This window comes from Sturnus vulgaris, chromosome 6 (assembly GCF_052056855.1).
Source record: "Sturnus vulgaris isolate bStuVul1 chromosome 6, bStuVul1.hap1, whole genome shotgun sequence".
Classification (NCBI taxonomy): Eukaryota; Metazoa; Chordata; class Aves; order Passeriformes; family Sturnidae; genus Sturnus; species Sturnus vulgaris.
This window is the reverse complement of record NC_142248.1, coordinates 46,407,922-46,421,310: the sequence shown is the minus strand read 5'-3', so window position 1 is coordinate 46,421,310 and position 13,389 is coordinate 46,407,922. Positions and strand designations below refer to the sequence as shown.

The window sequence follows — 13,389 nt, the reverse complement described above, 5'->3', positions numbered from 1 at the left end:
TCCAACCTGGCCTTGGACACTTGAATATTTCCCCTAAATCCAATAAAACTCCTTCAGAGCCATTAATAAACACTCCAATAAAAAAAAAAAAAAAATCCATCCAGGAAATCTCAGGAAGGATGAGCAGCAGTGAATTATCCCTGAATACAACTCCTGTTTTCCAAAGTCCCTTGAGGACACCAAGAATCCACAATTACACACAAGCAAATGACTGGATGTTCTGATGCAACCAAATTCCACAAGTTAAGCAAAACAAGCCAGTCTTATGCTATTCCAAGTACTTCCAGAAAATACCATGGACTGCAGGAACGTGTGATTATACAGCTGATGGTGTGACCTTGCTATCAAACCAGCCTTAAACAAATTAGGACTACAAAGCCCTACTGAAAAGCTGCAGGTTCATTCACAGGTCATGCTGGTGTGAAAACTCATCCTGGGGAACATCTAACCACACTGGGAATTTACCTGGGATGGGATCTGAGCAGCCACTTCCTACTGCTGGAGGTTAAATTCCATTTACAGTCTCCAGCAGCTTTTATGAATTTTCTGTTCCAAGACCCCAGTCAAATGTGTGTTTCTTCATTGACCACACACACACACAACATCTATTTCAGCATGAAACAGATGCATTTCAGAATTTCTGAATGCAAGCAGAACAAATTTGTCATTTTTAAACACTGCTTTGAGATATTCATTTTTATGACTACAGTGGGAAGACCTTTCCAGGAAAGCCAGATTAGATTTGAGAGACACTGGGGACATAAAAATACTATTTTTTAAAACAGCACATTACTAAGTTCCAGTTCTCATCTTTGTTATTTCAACCTCTTTCATAAGTCAGTAATTCAAGATATCTCAGTGCAATGTTGTGGGGTATAAATTATTCCAATGGATCAGAACTGGTTTAATGTTAATACCCTCCATTAAAAAGAAAAAAGCTTTCCCACCACGGGTTAGTTGAGACAACTAGCAAGTCAGGATTGTAATGGAAATTACTTCCAAGACTGCTAGACCCAAACTTGGATCTATTTACACAGGCTGTGAATAGACAAGAGTTTATTTACAGATGGTTTCTCCCCAGCTCTGAAATGCATTTTGGGGAAAAAAGATATTAAAACAACATCAACAATCCAGCACTTAGGAGCAATCCTACAATCAACCATTGTGTGCCATGTGACAGACAAGAGAAATAAACCCCACAAACACTAAGAAAAAAAATAAGCTTTTTTTTGTTTAAAGCTTTCATGGTAGTAACACAAAGCAAAGTGGGCAGGAGAATTTTGGGAAAGCCTTAAATATTCTTCTGTAACTTAATAGTGAAGATAAATATTTGCTTAACCTCCACCTTCACCATCCAAAAAAGAGCCAATTACTCTAAAAGCTACCAAATGCCCCATGAAGAATTTAAAGCATTAACCACCATCACCAAAAAGCATCTGAGGAAGAGGCAGATGTCCCACAATCAGAGAGGCTGCCTGGCTCAGACATCCCAAAAACAACTGTGCTGGAGACGCTGGTGACTCATTATTAGTGAAGGAGCAGAGAAACCACTTGAAGAGGTGAGGGGAAAATTCCATTTTAATTTAAGAGCACTCTTTAGCAAACCCTCCCCGAGCTCTGCAACATAAGAACACTTGGATATTCACTAATAAATGCATTTCATAAACACTTCCGACAGCCCTCAGCGAGCACAAGATGTGCCATGTGCACTGAGACTTACCAGGGACTATGAAAAATAAAAGTACAATGTTTATACGTTAAGTCCTTTCAAGAAAAAAAAAGGTTTACCTTACTTTTAAAATTATCATAACATCAATGCCTTTAAAAAATGAGTTTGCTTGTGCATATTTGTCATAAGAGGCAGTGCCATCTGATTCAGTATTCCCTTGATACAGTTCCTGTTGCAGGCCTTTACAAAAACAAAGAGCAAACCAATGACCTAGAAACAAATGCAGCCTCTCCAACTACTTTAAACTCATTAACTTTATACTCGGTTCGGACTCATAACAACGCCTGCAACGGCTGCCAAAAAAACTTTGATTTAAATTTACCAGGCTGCACGAGGAGAAAAGTTTGGGTTTGCTCCTTATCTGAAACCGTTTCAGGAGTAGAAGGCGCATTTTTCATAACCCAGAGAGTGGAGGAGGGGGACAGAGGGCTGTGGTTTTTTGGTTTTGTTTTTTTTTTTTTTTTGTTTAAAAGGGGATGGATGTGTTTACATGGCACAGAGCAGAGCCATGCATCCAACCCAGCTCCGGAACCGGAAGCTGGATGACATGTCAGCACAGCTCTCCACTAATTACCAGGATAATGAGAAGCAGAATATTTCTTTTTCCACAAAGAGATGACACAAAAACACTTCCCTGCAACGCAACTAGTTATTTCTTGTCGTGCTGCCTGGTTATTTCTTGTCATGCTGCCCTGCACTGGGCAGGCACACACAAACAAAGCAGCTCAAGGTATGCCAAGTTCCAGATTTATGAAAGCTGAAAAGTTCTTTTAAAGGATTTAGTGCTAGAATCCCTAGGAAAGAAGTTAGTGACTGATCTGTGCGCAGCACTGTAGGAGAAAAAAAAAAAATAAAAGAGGAAGATAAATATGCACCACGAAAACTTTTAAAAATAACTCCCTAAGGTCATAAGTAACCATTTCAAAGGGGTGGTGGGAACAGGATCCATCTATAAAACTTCAATTTGAGCATTAGCAAAGAGCCCTCCCCCAGCAGGAGTAATTACTGCTGCCTTTCATGTGGCACAGTAACACACCTTCCCTTGCACGCTTGGCTGTGTCAGGTCTATTTTAAAACACACTCAACAGCACTACAAAGGAAAACATCCCACAGCCTCCCTGCCCGTGCAGCTGAACACGCACATTGCCAAGTGCAGGCTGAAAACTTTAAGGCTTTCTTTATAATTCACCCAGCCCTAAAAGCTGCTGAGGTATGAGGAACATCCCTGGTGGTTGAGGAACATCCCCGATGTTTGAGGACAGGGCTCATGTGAGAAGAACACACCACTGCCTGCACCTCCTGCTCCCCACAGTTCTGGTGATGTGAGCACCAATACGAAATTACAGAATCTCACAATGGTTTGGCTTAGAAGAGACCTAAAGATCACCCAGTTCCATGGACGGGGTCACTCTTTGTATGCACCATTCCAAGAGCATCTACTTGATGTGCTGCACTAACTCTGCCCCGTGCTGCAGCTCCGTTCCAGCTCCTGAAGAGCTTTAATCTGCTTCTGCTTTTCACGGGCTATTATTAACCTCGGGGATAAAGTGGCACCCTTTTAATCAGGTGCTTTAACTGGATGCGTTCTGCAAACAGGTACAGCCAAGAGAGATCCTCTACCTCCTGGGGCAGTAACGTGGGGAGTATCGCCTGCGATATTCCCCAATTCAAACCGCCAGGAAGGGCAGCGGGGACAGAGAGCCTTCCCTGGCGCTGCAAGCACACATCCCACAATGGTTTGGGTGGGAAAGAACCCTAAAGATCTCATTCAGTCAAACCCCTTGCATTGAACAGGGAAACGTTCATCTATCCCAGAGTGCTCCAAGCCTTGCACACTTCCAGAGATCCAGGGGCCAGCTCCTCTCAGGGCCTCACCTCCCTCACAGTCAATCCTTTTGCACACAAGAGGGAATCCTCCGGCTCTGCCACAGGCGGCCCCCCCGCCGCTCACCTTGTACACGTCGCCGTAGGTGCCGCTCCCCACCCGCTGGATCAGCTCGTAGTCCTGCTGCGGGTTCCGCCTCAGGATATCCCCGCTGGCCCGCGCCGCCGGCTCCATGTCCAGCGCCGCGTCCCCGCCGGCCCCGGGATGCTCCCCTAGCGCGGCGGCCCCCGGCCCATGGCTCCTGCGGCGGCAACGGCGGCTCAGGGGGGCTCGGGCCGGCCCACACAAAGGCGGGCGAGCGGCCGCGCCCTCCGCGGCTCCCGGGGCTCCCCGGGGTAACCAGGAAGCGGGGAAGGAGCTCCGGTGCCGCCGGCGCTGCGGCCCGTCCGCCGGGGCGGCCAGGCCGGGCCGGCTCCTACCTGCGCGCCGCAGCCCTTTGTCCCGCCGGGGAGGGAGGGAAGGAGGGGGAGCACGGTGGCCGCCTCCTCCTTTTCCTCCTCCTCCTTCTCCTCCTCCTTCTCGTTCTCCTTCCGCGGCCGAGCCGGGCCGGGTTCGCTCGGCTCGGGACGGGACGGGCCGGCTGTGGCTCCGCGCCGCCGCAGCGCCCCGGCGCGGCCAACGCGGGCCCCGCTCCCGGCCCGGCCCGGCCCCGCTCTCCGCCCGCTCCGAGCCCGGCCCAGCCCCGCTTGAGGCTCGGCCCCGCTCCGCTCCTGCCCGGCCTCGCTCCGGGAACCGCTGCCGGGCGGCTGTTACAGCGCTCTGCTCTCCCCGCGGCCCTGCGGCTGCCGCGTCCGAGGCCTTACGGAATGCCACAGCGGTTTGGGTTGGAAGGGAGCTTAAATTTCATCTCGTTCCATCCCCTGCCGTGGCAGGGACACCTTCCACTGTGCCAGGCTGCTCCAAGCCCCATCCAACCTGATCTGGGATATTTCCAGGGATCCAAGGGTAGCCACAGCTTCTCTGGGAAGGGCCTCACCCTCACCGCCAAGAATTCCTTCCCAATATCCAACTTAAATCTTCCCTCTCCCAGCATAAAGCCATTCCCTGTGCCCTGTCCCTCCATCCCTTGTCCCCAGTCCCTCTCCAGCTCTCCTGGAGCCCCTTTAGGCTCTGCAAGGGGCTCTGAGCTCTCCTTGGACATTCCCAGCTCTCCCAGCCTGGAGCAGAGGTGTTCCAGCCCTCGGAGCATCTTTGTGCCTCTTCTGACCCTGTTCCAAGAGATCTTCATTGTGGAGGGAGAAGTGCAGGGACAGGCAGGGCTTTCAGCCTTTACCCCTTGGTTTGAGGCAATTAGAAAGCCCCCAGTTTGGCTACACCACCTATATTTTATATATATTTGTATCCATAGATATGCTTACATATCCATATATGTTCGTATATATCCGTATATATTGCTTACACCAAACACCAGGCTGAGGTTTCCATCTTTCACACCAGGGGCTGGGATACTTCCAGAGAAACTCGAGAGGAGAAGGAAAAGGAGGAGGAAGACGAGGAGGATGTGGGACTGATCTGGATTGCAGCCTTGCAGCCACATCGTGTAATCCTTCTCATGGACTAATCAGGTACTGTGGCATTTAGCTTTGTGGGCAGCCAGTGCAATGAAAGTCACGCCAGAATTACCTCAGACTTGCTGGGACTTGTCTCCCTGGGCTCCCTAAGTCAAAAAAAGCTTCTGTGAAACTGCAAAGTGGAAAGCATTTATAGCTGCCTTTCCCAATTATTTTCAGCCAAGCAGCTGAAATTTTGGGCAAAGCTCACCCATGATCTCTGAAATTAATGCTGAACAATTTAAGAACCCCAAAGTGGGGATAGGGAGTAGAGGAATGCTGGATTTTGCAGTAGCACTCACTGCATGGAGAATCATTAGGGCCTGAAAGGAGGTGTGATTTTCTAGGCGTAAAAACTACCACATACTCAGCGCAGGAAATACATCTGCAGAGGTTAGGTAGAAAAAATTTCAAATGGATGCCAGATGTAGGAGTCTCTGGTGTCCAGGATTGGTTATTTCAGAACAGATTCTGCTTCTTTGGCAGCCACACAGCCCAGGCAGGTCCAATATAGTCTAATGATAATGTAGCCAGGCACTGATTCTCTGTTTAAAATGGAGCCTGGGCTTTGAACTTGCTCTTACATTTAGAAATCCCACATGTAGTACCTGACAGAGTGGTGTGGATTGCATAAGATTTTCCTTCAAACCACAGGCTCCATGGCAGAATTCATTAGGATCTGTGGTGCTTTAGGTTAAACTCAAAGGCAACTCCTGTGCAGACTCCTGGGAATTGCATAGTGGCCTTTGGGTTTATTGGGATTTATTTATGGGCTCGTTTGGGCTGCAAAATGCAACCTGCCCCACCTCCCAGAGACAGGAGAGCTCAGGGCTGCTCACTTAAAGAGATTCCCCTTTAATTTCCCCTTGTACTCTCCAAGCCTTCTGCATCCTGTACGTCCTTTCCAACATAAATACCTACGTTTTCCTGAACCCCCAACAAATAAGAATCTATTTACCCTTCAGAGAGCTGTATTTCCTCAAGTGATTTTTAACAAAGCAATTACCTCTCCCCTCATAAATCAGCTTCCTGTGCTCCCGATATGGAGCTGTTTGTGTCCTTTTTCTTTCCCCTTCCTCAGCTGAGGGTTTGGAGTTGCTTTTCACTCTGCTGACTTGCTGCTCCTGACAAGCAGATGACAGCACAGCAAAAAGGACATTTCATTTTCCAGAGGCAGATGGTGTGTTAAGGCTTGGCCTCCTAGAACATCTCTCAGAGCCTCAAAGGGACTGCAATTCACTGCAAAAGTTGCTGTATTTAGACCTTGCTGGGTTAAGTTTCACTTCCCACCTGGAGTTGCTGTTTCTCATCCCATCTTGCCAGTGGTGGAGAGTGAGTTCTCAGAGCCCATCTCATGTTCTGAGCTTTAATCCACCTTTCCCAACTGGGTCTCAGTCCCTGCTGGAAGCACATCTGGGAGGTGTCCTTAGATAAAAGCAGCACTGGGACTGTTTTATTGCTACCATTTCACGATTAGGAAAATGGAGGAAACTGAAGTTGTGCCAGGAGAGGTTGAGGTTGGATATCAGGGAAAATCTCTTCAGGGAAGGGGTGGCATTGTTTGCCCAGAGCAGTGCTGGAGTCACCATGCCTGGAGGGTTTTAAGAGCAGTGTGGATGTGGCACTTGGGGACATGAGTCAGTGATGACCATGGCAGTGCTGGGTTAAGGGCTGGGCTCAACGCTCTTAGAGGGCTTTTCCAACCTCAATGATTTAATTAATGATTCTGATGAGCTGTGCAGAGTTTTCAGTGCAAGACATGGAGCCTGTGCCCTGCCAGGCCTGCACTCCTGAGCACACACTGCATTTTCCACCCCAGACCACGCTGCTTTTCTGCTCCAGCGTGTTCAGGAATGTGCTTTTATGCAGCATCTTCCATCTGAATGGGTCCCAGCCTTAAAAGGAATGTTAAGTGGTTTTACATAAGGCATTACGTGGGTTTGGAGAATGTGATCTGTTTGTGCTCTAGTCTGAGGAGGAAGAGCAGCCATGATTGTTTTAACGAGACACTCAGGTTCACCAGGTAATGGGGGATGCAGAGCTGGAGAAATTTCTAACTGAACAAGATAATAAAGGTGGTTTTAAAAGCAGTGAAAATATTTCGGCCCTAGTTTTTTATCTGACTGCTAAAATAATTTTACACAGTCTAACAAACTCACATGGAAGGCATTCATAGCTGCTGCAGCACTTTCCCCATGATTTAAAATTTATTTTTATTTTTTTTTTAAGTTTGTGAGTCCAGTTCAGGATGCTGAACCTTCTAAAGCTTCTTGGCATCACTTTGGCAGCTTTCAGTGCTGTTCATGCTGCTTCACCTGCTGTGCTATCAGAATCTAGAATAAAAGGGATAGGGAAGATTTCGTGGGATTCTGAACAACTTCTCACTGCTGGAATGGCCCTTTGGGGGATAACTGGGATGGCAGCAGATGTGGGCACGTGATGACAAGTACAAAAAAATGCCTGGAAGAAAATAAAGAGCAGAAAGAGAGAGAAGTCCTGGCAAGATAGATGGAGAGAACACAGCCAAGGGCAAGAGAAAGAGGAGACATCCAGGCCTGTTGGATGTTTCTTATATCCAGCTTGGAAATTCACTTGCTCAAGGAAGCATCAGTCTGCTGTGGACTGAGGATCTCTCCAGGGCTTGTGCTGAGATGCTCTGGGAAGAGAGAAAAGACACAAAAGGGAGAGAAAAGCCTTTTGTCCCTTGCAGGAGCAGGAGAATTAAACAAGCCACAGCTCAGTCCTGTTTGCAAGGATTTGTTTTTCACGGAAGGAAGAGGGGCACTGTGGCTATACATTATATTTGTGTCACCCCATTTACGTAGATGCATCTCAGGAGACTTTGCAGCTGATTGTGCTCTTTGCATTCAAAGGAAGGAAACCAGCTGGATGCCCTTCCCTCCCAGGAGCACGAACAGGGAGGGCAGAGGTGAGACCAGACAGCAACTGCTCAGCACAAGGATGCAGGAAAATGTGGCCATTTCCATGAAAAACAGCATTAAAAAGGGAAATTCAGAGCACTGCCTGCAAACCCGGCTGCTTCCCCCGTTTCCAGGTGCACAAACCTGGCTGGAACATTTTGCAAGCATCCTGCTGAATCATCCAGGCAGGTGGATTTGGTTGGTTCTGCCAAGAGGAGCTGGAAGCCTTTTCCTGGCTGAGGTGTATCTTCAGGGGGAAATCCTAGAAACTAACTTGGCACGCACAGATTTTGGCTTGGGCTTGCTAAAGCCACGTTGCAAACAAAAAAAAAAAGAGGCTGGTGAGGAAGGATGTTCTCAATAGTGACCATCTGCCTGTCAGTGCAGGAGAGAGGGGACAAATTATAAACAGTATTGGAAATAGATGGGAAGTTTGGCTTAGGAGAGATCCTCTGCCTTTCTGACCTCTAAATTGTAGAATCATGGAATTACCCTGAGGATCATCCAGTTCAACTCCTGGCCCTGCACAGACACCCCAACAACCCCACCCTGTGCCTGAGAGCTCTCCTGGAGCTCTGGCAGCCTTGGGAACATGATCATTCCCTGGGGAGCCCCACCAGGCTCTGAGGAAAGAACCTTTTCCTAATAAAGAGAAATAAGAGGATCACAGTCAGATGGTGCAAAGGCAGCCACTGAGGTGAAAGCAGGCCTGGACTGATGATTCTTTATCTTTTTTTTAATTTATTTTATTCTTAAGTAGCTCCTTTGGTTTACAGAGCATCTTCCAGAAGGAAGAACCTCTTCACTGATTGATTAAACAAGTCATTTAATTACCTGCTGGAATTCTGTCTCCTCCACAGTGAAATACTTTCTAGTATTTCTAGCAGCCCTAGTGTGCAATCGTGTTTACAGAAGCAGCAAAGATAATTCCTTTGGCTGCAAAGCCCATGTAAATGTAGGCGGTCAGAGCACAATTCGGGGTGAGAAATGGGAGCTGCAGGAATAGCAGGATTTCCTAAGCAACAAAAATCTGCTTCACTTAAAATATTTCAGGAAGAAAAAAAAACCCAACCCAACAACAGAAAGATGTTAGGAAGGTTTTAGCTTCAAGACCAGGGAAAAAGCTCATGCTGTTTTATCCCCTTCTGGTATTTCCAAGGAATTGAGGCCTCCTAACCCTAGAATAAGGGTACAGAAATGAAACCAGTGATGAGGAATCCCTGCCAGGTACTGTAATCACCAGGGAGACATCCCCTTCCAATGCTTTTCAGACACATTTGACATCTAGATCCTTTTGACTTTCCCATGCAATTTAGCAGAAGCAGTGAAAGAGCAAAGCCCCAGAAAGGCAGAAGTGCTACCAAAAACTGCGGGGAGGAAACGAACACATCCCAGAACCTCAGATAACCACTGCAAGAACAGATCTGTCCCCCGGGGGCTCAGGCAGCACCTTCTCCAAGGAAAACTCGTGTGGATGGCAGCGTTTTCCTCAGCAGCAAGTCCCAGCGAGCCTGTGGTGGCACCTGAGCAAGAGCAGAGCCTTGGCAGCGTCCCTTTGGCACCTCTTACATAAGCGTTGCACAACGCGCCCGGTTTCTGTTTGCGAAGGGCCGGGGATATGAAAAGCTCCTGGAAATGCTGCCTGGCTAAATGGGACACTCGAATCAAGGTAAATTATGAAACGGTTCCTGCCAGTGGAATGCAGGATGGATTCAAATCCAGGTTTTCTCTGAATTCTGGGGCCTTTTCTGAGCTGTATCTCACAGTGTTGGATACCAGCTGTGTTTTCCCACTTTGGGGTGTTTTCTCTTTTTGCCTTTCCTCCATTTAGCATCGTTTTTCTTCAAGAATCCTTCCAGTCCATGAGCATTCAGCACATCTACTGTAAAATCAGATCTTTGTGATCTGGCAACTTGGGCAGCAAGAATGTAAAGATGGTTCCTGGGAAGGGCTGTTTGCAACTAGGAAAAGAAAGGAAGGATGAATGGGTGGAGAGAAGGAATGGATGAAAATGAACAAATGCTGAGTCATTCTGTGGACAAAAGATCATCCCCCTGACTTGGGAATCATAGGAAATAATGCAGGAAAAGGCCTTGGGAGTTCAAGCAGACAATCCCCACAGCACATCACAGGATCAAACCTCTCCACTCCTCTTTGACTGGGATACCACGTGCTGTAATGGCAAGAGAAAAGGAGAAAATGCCAGTAAATGGGGCAGTACAAGCTTGACCTTAGCAGCAGTTCTCAAAGGGAATGAGGAAAACAGGACCTGAGCCCATCTCAGTTTAATTAGACTTTCAAATTAACAAATTTCCTTTTCCATCCTCTTTTTTTTTTCCCCTCCCCTGTCCATTTCCCAGCTGCTTTTCTTTTAATCTCCTCTTTCAACCTATCTGAACTCCTCTGACAGTGTCCAGCATAAGAAATCCCTCCTCACAACACCTGGCTCTTCTCTGCTGCATTGAAGCAGCACCAGGCACATGCAATCTCAGGGATTATTTATAAAAATCCTAACGCAGCTTCTGCAAAGCCAAGTGAGCTCCTCGTGGTCGCAGTGCCCGGCAGGGGTGGGCAGGATTCAGCTGTCTGCCACGTGAGAGAGCCAGCACTTCAGAAAGCCAAAATTACATGTTTCCTTCTGATGCTGTAAACACAGGGAAGAGGCCAACGGGAGGCAGTCACAGAGTGCTGGAGGAGGCTCTCAGGAATTAAGTATCAGCATATCAATGGGAGCACAACAACACATGGCTTCGGTACACATCAGATGCCTGGAACTGAAAATTGGTTCGTTTTTGAGTGCTCTTCCCGCTGTCAGGAATGAAGAGCAGATCCTGCTGGCTCTTGTGAATCCAACAGAGCTGGATGGCCACTGGCTTTCCTTGACTGCCCTGGGCCAGAGTGCAATAATGATCAGCACTGTCCCAAAATCTCCACTTGCAGACACAGTCTGGGGCTCAGTTCCTTTCCCATCCTGCCAGATTTTATCCCTCTGGTGACCACCACATTTCCAGTTTAATCAGCTGATCTTTGAGTGCTGTGCCACGTGTCTTCCAAAGAGCAGCACTGGGCTGTGGCTTCAGAGTCAGGTCGATTCCAGAGCTTGTTGGCATCACAAGTGTGGGCAAACAGTAGCTGAGGACAAGTGTGTTCACTCCCATGCTGGTCCACATGGAGCAGGTGGGAGTGGGCAAGCTCCCCGTGGAGCCCAGAAGGCCAAACACAGCACGGGCTGCTTGCCCAGCAGGGTGGGCAGGAGATTGAGGGAGGGGATTATTCCCCTCTACTCTGCTTTTGTGACAGACCCCACCTGCAGTGCTGCCCTCAGCATGAGAAGGATGTGGAGCTGCTGGAGCAGGTCCAGAGGAGGCCACAGAAATGCTCTGAAGGCTGGAACCCCTCTGCTCCAGGCTGGGAGGGCTGGGAATGTTCACCTGGAGAAGAGAAGGCTCCAGGGAGAGCTCAGAGCCCCTTCCAGGGCCTAAAGGGGCTCCAGGAGAGAAGGAGAGGAACTGGGGACAAGGGATGGAGGGACAGGACACAGGGAATGGCTTCACCTGGTTTGGATGAAATATTGGGAAGGAATCCTGACTGTGAGGGTGGGGAGCCCTGGCACAGGGTGCCCAGAGAAGCTGTGGCTGCCCCTGGATCCCTGAAAGTGTCCAAGACCAGGTTTGATGGGGCTTGGAGCAACCTGAGATATTGGAAGGGACTCCTGCCCATGAGGGTGAAATAAAATGACCTTTAAAGATCCTTTCTAACCCAGACCATTCTGAGATTCTATGTTATCAACTGTGCTGCACTTAAATCCTCCTCAGGTGTCCAAGTCCAGCCCTCACACTGCATCTTTTGTGCCACATCTGCAATGAGTGTCTCCTGCTGCCTGCGGATGCTGCTGGCACAGGTGGAATTGGGGGAGCAGGGCCTGGCTGAGCCCACCCCAGGGCAGGATCCTGTGGTGATTTCACAGTCCAACTGTTCCCATGCACTCACCACAAGTCCTGGATGTCCCCCAGCCATGGCCCCTTGTGGGTGGGTGCCCACAGGGATGCTCAGTGCCCCAGCTGAGCCAGGTGCCCTGGTCTGGGGTGGGTGTCTCCAGGGTGTGAGTGTCTACAAGTGCATCCAGTGCCCCCAGGTTTGGATACTCCAGGTGTGGGTGTCCCACAATGATCCCAGTGCGCTGTCAAGAATAACCTGGATGTTGGATCCTCCTGTCTATACTGAGCTCCCCACGGGTGGGTATTCAGCACTCACCCCGCGGGGCTCTCCTGGCCGTGCGCGCCCCGAGCAGCGGAGCCTGGGGCCGGCCCCGCGGGTGCCGTGGGAGGGTGTCCCGCCGTGCCGTGCCGTGCCGTGCCGTGCCGTGCCGTGCCGTGCCGTGCCGTGCCCGGGTGCCGCGCCGAGCGGCGGGCGGGGATGCTGCTGCTGCCTCTGCCGCCGGCTCCCCCGCCCGCCCCGCGCCGCCGCCGCCGCCGCCGCAGCCCCGCCAGACGCAGCGCGGCTCGGAGCGCGCACGGAGCCTCCCGCAGCCGCCGCCATGGCCCGGAACCGCCGGGACAGGAGCAGCTGGGGTAGGGAGGCGGCGGCAGAACCGGGGGGGAGCGGGGCGAGCGCGGACAATGCCGGGCCTGAGGCGGCCGCGGGCCGCGCCGGGGCGGGGCTGCGGCGGGAGGACGCGGGCGGGGGGCTCGGCTGGTCCGGGCGGGGCGGGGGGGCTGCCCGGTGCCGAGGGCACACACGGGTGTGTGGGACACCCCTCCGCGCTATCCATGAAGGGTCTGGGGTCTGCCCGTCCCGCCCCGACAGCGTGAGGGGAATCGGGGGTGCGGAATGGGGCGCCCCTCGTTCCGGGGCCTCCTGAGGAGAGGTGTCCCCGGCTCGGGCTGGTCACCGCCCTCGGCTGGGCTGCAGCGGGACCCCCTGACCCATCCGGGGCCAGACAGCTCCGGCAGCTCCCTGGGGAGCCTTGGGGCTGCCCCGGCTCTCCTCCGGCTTGCCCTGACACCCCTTCCCCTGGCCGTGCTGTCCCCTCCGCCCCTGACAGGGGATGCCACCTCAGCCACCGCCCCACCTCGGAGCAGGGATCCCGCTCACCCCACCCCACCTCATCCGGGAGCTGGGATCCCGCTCAGCCCACCTTCCGCAGGCACAGCCACAAGGCCACCCTGGCTTGTCACCCCTCCAGAGGGTTTTCCCCGTTTCTGGAAGCGGTAGGATTTAGTTGTCGAGTCACCCTCCAGACAGGGCCCATTTTGAAGCCATTCCCTCAGAGCCCCCCGATCCCGGGGGAGCCGGGGCGGCGGT

The 13,389-nt window shown here is 50.8% G+C and overlaps 2 protein-coding genes and 1 long non-coding RNA gene across 4 annotated transcripts in view; 2 read left to right on the top strand and 1 right to left on the bottom strand.

Annotated features, from left to right (window-relative positions):
• Positions 1–3,894, bottom strand: part of MAP4K5 (mitogen-activated protein kinase kinase kinase kinase 5) — a 56,294-nt gene extending 52,400 nt beyond the window's left edge. Inside the window, exon 1 of the mRNA XM_088166431.1 lies at positions 3,681–3,894. Coding sequence (XP_088022557.1) covers positions 3,681–3,788 — 108 coding nt within the window. The 5' untranslated portion in view covers positions 3,789–3,894. The remainder of the gene's footprint in view (positions 1–3,680) is intronic.
• A 478-nt stretch (positions 3,895–4,372) lies between these two features.
• On the top strand, positions 4,373–8,928 carry LOC148223473 (uncharacterized). Its single transcript, XR_015804293.1, has 2 exons — positions 4,373–5,179; positions 7,394–8,928. It is a non-coding gene; the product is annotated as an uncharacterized LOC148223473 (long non-coding RNA).
• A 3,485-nt stretch (positions 8,929–12,413) lies between these two features.
• ATL1 (atlastin GTPase 1) overlaps positions 12,414–13,389 on the top strand; it is a 30,702-nt gene continuing 29,726 nt past the window's right edge. For both annotated transcript variants that reach the window (XM_014885877.2, XM_014885876.2), the window contains exon 1: positions 12,414–12,656. In XM_014885877.2, the coding sequence (XP_014741363.1) occupies positions 12,623–12,656 (34 nt within the window). In that variant the 5' untranslated portion in view covers positions 12,414–12,622. The remainder of the gene's footprint in view (positions 12,657–13,389) is intronic.